The sequence below is a fragment of the Saccopteryx leptura genome, chromosome 1, assembly GCF_036850995.1.
Source record: "Saccopteryx leptura isolate mSacLep1 chromosome 1, mSacLep1_pri_phased_curated, whole genome shotgun sequence".
NCBI classification, from domain to species: Eukaryota; Metazoa; Chordata; class Mammalia; order Chiroptera; family Emballonuridae; genus Saccopteryx; species Saccopteryx leptura.
The window spans coordinates 55,481,300-55,489,311 of NC_089503.1; the positions used below are offsets into that span (position 1 = coordinate 55,481,300).

The 8,012-nt window shown below is 39.9% G+C and overlaps 1 protein-coding gene across 1 annotated transcript; it reads left to right on the forward strand.

Moving 5' to 3' along the window:
- The first annotated feature begins 207 nt into the window (after positions 1–207).
- LOC136394221 (hemoglobin subunit beta) lies at positions 208–1,773 on the forward strand. The gene is made up of 3 exons (XM_066367030.1): positions 208–364; positions 480–702; positions 1,518–1,773. The coding sequence occupies exons 1-3, from the start codon at positions 273–275 to the stop codon at positions 1,644–1,646; spliced, it is 444 nt and encodes a 147-aa protein (XP_066223127.1). The 5' UTR covers positions 208–272; the 3' UTR covers positions 1,647–1,773.
- The last annotated feature ends 6,239 nt before the right edge of the window (positions 1,774–8,012 follow it).

Here is an 8,012-nt window from a genome sequence, read left to right on the forward strand (position 1 = left end):
GTAGAGGGAGAGCAGATGGATGAAGTCAAGATCATCTGCTTGAAGACTTAAAACAGCCTATCTCAAGGGCCATGTGAAAAAAAAATTGAGAATGAGAGTGCATCTCAAACTTTAACAAACCAATGAAACTCTGCCACATCCTGGGCTAATCTGCTCACAGGAGCCGAGAGGCAGGGGTCAGGGAAGAGCATAAAAGGAAGAGCAAGGCCAGCTGCTGCTTACACTTGCTTCTGACACATCTGTGTTCACTAGCAACCTTACAAACAGCCAACATGGTGCATCTGACTGCTGATGAGAAGAGTGCCGTCACTGGCCTGTGGGGCAAGGTGAACGTGGATGAAGTCGGTGGTGAGGCCCTGGGCAGGTTGGTATCCAGGCAGGAGGAGAGTGAGTAGAAGCTGGTCACATGGAGACAAAGCAGTCTCCAGTGTTTCCAACAGGCACTGATTCCCTGTGTCTCTGCTGTGTTCACCCCTCAGGCTGCTGGTGGTCTACCCCTGGACTCAGAGGTTCTTTGACTCCTTTGGTGACCTGTCCACTGCTTCTGCTGTAATGGGCAACCCTAAGGTGAAGGCCCATGGCAAGAAAGTGCTGCAATCCTTCAGCGATGGCCTGAAGAACCTCGACAACCTCAAGGGCACCTTTGCCAAACTGAGTGAGCTGCACTGTGACAAGCTGCACGTGGACCCTGAGAACTTCAGGGTGAGTCTACGAGTTGTTCCTCTTTTTTCTTTTCACTTTCTAGCCTTTCACTTTGGTCCTTTTACCTACCTGTTCTTCTTCCACATGCTTTTTCCTCTACTATGTTCCATTATTCAATGCTTTTCACAATGTACATAGTCTTACATTTTTTTTCTTTCAATATCATATTGCTCTCTGTCTCACATCCTTGCTTTCTTTTAATCAAGCTGTTTCCTTAGTGTTTTATTGCCTCTTTCCCCATCCTAATTTCCTTTTCCCTTCCCAGTACCCAAATTACACATACCAACTTTCACCTGTTAACTCTACACTTGGAAAAATATGGGGTTTGATAAGATGCCTCAAAGTGGAGAAATGCTTTTTATTGTGATTTATTATTCTATTATTCTATTATGTTATTATTCTATTATTATTCTAAGATGCTTTTTATTATTATTTTATGTAAAGAAATAATTTCAAGATTGAAAAATAATCCAAACTTTACTAAATTAATACTCAATGGAAAAGAAAGGAAAGTGAATACTGAGGATGAAAAAATTAGAAGTAGTACGTAGGGCAATAGTAGTAACTGAAAGACAGCCCATCATCTCATTAGTTTATCAATTACTACTACACATAATATTTATAATAAAATATGTAAATTCATAGTGTATTTATATATAATGTAAACACATAAATATTTACTCACTTATGCTGGTGGTGATAACCTGACTATCAATTTGGGCTCAAATATAGGAAGGAAAAATGATTGCTGGTCCACTTTCTCCAAAGCCAAGCTGTTAATCGTGTGTGTATGTCTATCTACCTCTTCCCCACAGCTCCTGGGCAACGTGCTGGTGTGTGTGCTGGCTCGCCACTTTGGCAAGGAATTCACCCCGCAGGTGCAGGCTGCCTATCAGAAGGTGGCAGCTGGTGTGGCCACTGCCCTTGCTCACAAGTACCACTGAGATCCTGGCTTATTTCCTGGAGATCTTTGGAGGACCCTATTCCCCTTGATTCTATCTTCCAAACCTGAGGAAATAATGCCTATCCTCAAGGGTATGGCTTCTGCCTAATAAAGTACTTTCAGCTCAATTTCTTGGTTCATTTATTATACTATTTTTTTTCCTCAGAGGTATGGGAACATCCCCGTGGATCTACACATAGGGAGCTCTTGTGTATTACGAAAGGATGTCAAGGGAACTGAAACAAGTAAAAGAATGATTAAAGGATGGCAATTTTGTCTCCAAAGTATAGGAATTTTCAAGGAGCTTTGAAATATGGGGAAGATTCTGACATTACAAGGGCTCTATGTGGGACCTCAAACCTAGGACATGGCCTTTTAATTTCTTACAATTACTAAAAATATAATGTACTCAATTAGAAACATAATGATTGCTCAAGACATTTTTATGTTTTTTTAATTGTGTTTCTTATCTGCATATTTTATCCCACAATACTAGACTCATAAGTGTCTCTGCTCTAAGAAATAACCGAGCCCTCTCACTTGTTCCAGAACTAGCCCCCTCCCTTTATAGGCAGTGTTTAATGCTTGAATATCACTTGTGACCATTTTGGACCCTGATTTCGATGAACTTTCTAGTAATGCATAAGAGCTTTCCAACTTCTTCTTTATTTTTCACATTTCTTCTTACCCATTATGCTCATACTCCATGCATACAAACATTTTTGACTATTTTTTATTTTCCCACATGAATGCTGTGCTTTATGGTGTTTTATAGGCAGTGAGAAAATATTTATTAAATGAAATAAGTTAATGAATATATCATTATTCCTTGTGTTACACTGTCTAGGACCAGAGGACAATCTGAACAATAGACCACTGCACAGAGTTTCTTGGGTGTTACTGATACAATATAAAAGGGAGAGGCATGTAGAAAAGTAGAGTATTGATCAGACATTTTCTTTCTAATAGTAGGCAGTAAAATGTCTCTGAAGAATTTCTAGAACCTTTTAATATGTACACATTTTTTAATCTATATCATTTCCTGTTAATTAATTTTAAACTTGACTACCTGAAACAGAACATATTGCTCTTTTTTATGTAACTCTGCTTGTATTACCAGGATATAGACAATACATTACAGTCTATGATTTCATCACTATATTTTGAATTTCTTAAGAGCAGGAGCCTTTTAAATTCTTTTTTTGTTTTGTTTTGTTTTCTGAGGTCATTGTACATAGTAGACACTGAGAACTGTTTATATCTGAATAGGATTTTCTCTCTTTTTTTTAAGTAAGAGTAGGGGAGATAGAGAGACAGACCTCGCATGCTCCCCAACCAGGATCCACCCAGCAACCTCCATCTGGGCCAATGCTCAAATCAACCAAGCTATCCTCAGCTCCCAGGGCTGACACTCAGGACCAATTGAGCCACTGCCTGAAGGAGGGGAAGAGGGAGAGAAGGAGGAGAGGGAGTGGAAGAAAAGCAGATGGGGGCTTCTCCTATGGGCCCTGACTGGGGATCAAACCTGAGATGTTTGCACACTGGGCTAACGCTCTACCCACTGAGAAACTGGCCAGAACCTGAATAGAATCCTAACAACCATAAACTCATAACTCAGAAGTAGAGACACCTCAGGGAAATATTAGGGAGGTTACTTCCACACTTTTGATCGCAGAAAAGCCTTTGTAAGAATCAGATATTTGGAGAAAAAGATTTTGAGAGAATTTGAAAGAAGATGGAAGAACATGTGGGTTTTGTGGTCTGGAAAGAAGGAAACAAAGTACCCTTCTTTTCTCTAAATGATCTTGAACAAAACAAAAATATATAAAGAGTTACTATACCCTCTTTTGTTCCTTTACCTCTGGAACTAGCCAATGAATCTAGACAAGAAACTGGGCCTAAAAATTTCAATACTGAAGACAGAAATAAAACTTAACAAATGAGTTCAACTACCCTATTTCTAAATTATTCTGTGCTTGTTATTATGAGTTCTGCTCTTTTCATGGTGTTTTCTACTTTGTTTAATTTAATTTAATTTTTAAAGTGATGTTAAACAGAAATAACCAAGAGATTGTGCATCTGGGAGAAAAGAAAAAAAAAAAACAAAACTCTTCAAACAAGGAGTATATATAAGATTAAATTGCTGATATAGTCTTGGGGATTTTAGAATTGAACACTAGAGCATGTAAAAAGGTGTTCTAGTTGAGGTGATTATCTATCTATTTATTATTTATTTATTTATTTATTTATTTATTTATTTATTTTAAGTGAGAGAAGAGGAGACAGAGAGACAGACTCTCTCATGCACCCCATATTGGGATCCACCTGGCAACTCACTTCTGGAGCCACTGCTCAAATCAGCTGAGCTCTCCTCAGCATCACCTAGGCTGATTGATGCTCAGACCAACCAAGCCCCTGGCTGCAGATGGGAAGAAGGAGAAAAGGGACAGTGGAGAGGAAGAGAAACACATGGTCACTTCTCATATGTGCACTGACCAGGGATCAATCAAGTAACTTCCACAGGCTTGGCCAATGCTGAGCAAACCAGCCAGGGCCTCAATTTTTTAAACAAATGATAAAACCACATACCTCAGGATGAATGCCATAATTCCTTTGATGGAAGTTAATACTTATCCTCTTAGTCATACTCAGACTGGCCTCATTCTGATATAGAACATTAGGAATTAGGTAAACTTGATAGATAGGGGTAAAGGAAAGAAACTTCAGTCTTGGAGATGTGTGTGTGTGTGTGTGTGTGTCTGTGTCCATGTGTGTGTGAGTGTCTGTGTGTATCTGTGTCTGTGTGTGTGTGTTTGTCTGTGTCCATGTGTGTGTTTAGTGTTCAATAAGGCTAGAATCAAAATAAAGCAGACATCTCCTGGTACCCCTTCACAGGACAGATGTCAGGTCACACTGGCGAAGATGGCAGTGGACCTAAGAAGCTTTTTGGAACAACTAAGGAACCACAACAAAGAATTGATGCTTCTCATCTCTCTCCCTTCCAGTCTGTCTGTCCCTGTCTGTCCGTCTCTCTCTCTCTTTCATGTGCACATATGCCCTCTAAAAAAATACAAAAAAAAAGAACCTTTTTGGAACCATTGAGTGCTGATTTGGATTTGAGTCTGAGACTATTTAAGCAACCACATTTATCACAATTTTTACAAGAAATTTCTTATTTTTGTCTGGCATGCCTAAGCTTTTGATGTCTTATTACAACCTTGCAGGTTTATCCTTGCAGGGTTATGGGTAGTAGAAAGAAAAGTCTGTTTCACTCTTCAGTCATACAAAGTAACAACAGTGAGAGAAAGTAACAACTTCTTCCCTGAAACCAGGACAGGGGTAGCTGCCTCTACCTAGAGTACAAAATTGTGGCCTATAGGTCATGGCCAAAGAAGACTTAGGGAAAATAACACAATATAAAACTTGAGGAGAACACATTTGAGAACAGAAAATAATAGAGGAAGTCTTTAAGTAGGGTCTAATTTCTATTGCTCAAGATGGCACAAATTGTAACTTTGACATGTAGCTCTTTACAGAAAAATGTAAATGTAGTCTGTACTATTAATTATAAGATCTTTGAATATTAAGAGTTCCTAAGGCTCTGGCCGGTTGGCTCAGTGGTAGAGCGTCGGCCTGGCATGCAGGAGTCCTGGGTTCGATTCCCAGCCAGGGCACACAGGAGAAGCGCCCATCTGCTTCTCCACCCCTCCCCCTCTCCTTCCTCTCTGTCTCTCTCTTCCCCTCCCGCAGAGAGGCTCCATTGGAGCAAAGATGGCTGGGGCGCTGGGGATGGCTCTGTGGCCTCTGCCTCAGGCGCTAGAATGGCTCTGGACGCAACAAAGCGACGCCCCAGAGGGGCAAAGCATCGCCCCCTGGTGGGCATGCCGGGTGGATCCCAGTCGGGCACATGCGGGAGTCTGTCTGACTGCCTCCCCGTTTCCAGCTTCGGAAAAATGAAAAAAAAAAAAAAAGAGTTCCTATAAAACACATTCTAACATTTCCTAGGAGACCTTCTTGCCCATACATATGCCTGGCTTATGATAACAAAAATGTGAAATAAGGTTTTGAAAATTATCTAAATGTAAAACAATAATAAAGCTAAAAAAGGTTTAAATGTAAATAAAACAAAACTCAAAATATAAAGGTCAAGAAATGGTGTTTGTTGTTGCTGTTAACATTTAAAAGACCTCTTCCCAGAAGTCAACATGTGGATTCTTTTCCCAGTAAGATCCTCTTTGCTTTAGGATTTTAGATAAGGATGAATAAAAATAAAAAATACTCAAATTCTATCTTTTATACCTATAATTTTTATGTATGTTTGATTCTGACCTAACCTTCAGGTAAGCAGACAAGAACTAAGCCCTTCCTACATGTCTGAGAATAATTTGAGAGAGCTTCCTCACAAGGACTTGCTGGGGCTTGGGACAGGGGAAAGGAGAGAAGAATCTTTATTTATCCAGCAATAGTGAAGGAAGTATTTTGGAAACTGGAGGAATGGAAGCAGAATATTATGAATTTATTTGGAATGACTAATAATAAGAAAGTTCTTTTCTTCTGATGCACCTAAAAATGTTTCTGTAGTTGGAGTTTCAAAGTATTAGAGCTGAAAAGATGCAATTGCTATTACATATTTGTAGTCGGTGCTGGCAAAGGAGAGAGACAGGTGATTCTAGACACGAAAGCAGGTGAATCAGAAGAGTCTAAGGCAGGAGAAACATGGAAAGTTAATAAAATGGTATGGCCCTTTTCTTACTGAAAGGAAATGAAAATTCAGGAAGAGGGGAAGATGCAGGGGGCAGAGACGATGAAAACTAGGGAAGACGACTAGTAAGGCCTGAGGGAACTTGAAGATCCTTTGCTAGGCTTAGAAATACTCGCTACTTTTGATCTTTTCATTGCAACTTTAATAACAAGGAGCAGAATTCTACACTTCAGAATAGCCTGAAAGTTAACAGAATTTATTACATGGAGGAAAGGTGCTTCAGGCAATTTGTGGGTCGGGCAAGGCTTGGGTTTCAGAAATCCTGTAGAGCCTGACCAGGCAGTGGTGCAGTGCATAGAGTGTTGGCCTAGAATGCTGAGGACCCAGGTTAGAAACCCCAAGGTGAGCTTGAGCACAGGCTCATCTGACTTGAGTTGGGGATCTCAGGCTTGAGTATGGGATCATAGACATGATTCCAAAGTTTCTGGCTTAAACCCAAGATCACTATTTGAGCAATGGGTCACTGGCTCAACTGGAGACCCCCTAGTCGAGGCACATATGAGAAAGTAATCAATGAAGACCTGAGGTGCTGCAACTATGAGTTGATGCTTCTCACCTCTCTGTCCTGTAGAGGTAAACCTGTCGAGGTAAAAGAGTACATTTTAGTAAAGAAAGGCAAACAAAATAAATAGAGAAGATGAGACCACTGGTAATACATTTGAATCAGAGAAATGATTATATATAGAGCATTCTTGGTGGCCTAAGGGAAATTAATACATGAGCCAAGGCTGGAGTGCCTTTCCTCTTTCCCTTCCTTCATTTATGTCACGGAGAAGCTTCTCTGTTCTCTCAAGATACCTTCCCAGATCAGTCCAAAGAGAAACAAATTATACTATGTCTTATATTATGTTTCAAAATATATTATACTTAGTTTTTGAAAACATTGCTTCCCTCAGTGTCACTAATGATCCTGGGTTAAAATTGATTTTTCACTTATTTGCATTTCTTACAACACTGAGAGATCTCTATGTTTCCAGATGTGAACTCCTTAATCTAATAAAGTAGCTATTTCACAGCATACTCTTGAATTAATTTATTTTAGTTTTTATTATCATTTATTTGGTTTTATGATTAAACTAAGAAGAAAAATAAATGAGTAAGTCTATATTTTCTTACCAGAAGGATTTAATCCAAACCAAGAAAAGGATGGCATACTTAGAACTGTGGCAAAGGTTTCATCCATGCTGTTCTTGTAAATATTTTGTGTATTCTGAAGGCACAAGAGAAGATACACTCATATACTCTTAAGTTGAACCATGACAGGCACATCCTTTCCACTTTCTGAACCTTGGACTCTTCATTTGTGGAATAAGAAAATTGAGGAGACACTCTCTAAGCAATGACCTGGCCGAGATTCTAGAAATAATGTAAGTAAATTTTCCAAGGAGGGTGATTTTTTTGTAGCAATTGGGACTGCTGGACAGGACCTGGATGTACCTAGAGAGAGGGTTGAAATCTGAAGGCAGACTCAGAACTGCCAAAGACAGGTGCAGCTGTCATGACTCAGTCTTCACCCTGCAGAACCACACCCTGGCCTGAGCCAATCTGCTCACAGGAGCCAGGAGGCAGGGGCCAGGGCTGGGCATAAAAGGAAGAGCAGGGCCA

Bases quoted from the DNA above. Each gene is read 5' to 3' on its own strand.
- LOC136394221 (XM_066367030.1), top strand. From the start codon at position 273: ATGGTGCATCTGACTGCTGATGAGAAGAGTGCCGTCACTGGCCTGTGG. The intron at 365-479 runs GTTGGTATCCAG...TTCACCCCTCAG, and splicing joins GGTGGTGAGGCCCTGGGCAG to GCTGCTGGTGGTCTACCCCT. The intron at 703-1,517 runs GTGAGTCTACGA...TCTTCCCCACAG, and splicing joins TGGACCCTGAGAACTTCAGG to CTCCTGGGCAACGTGCTGGT.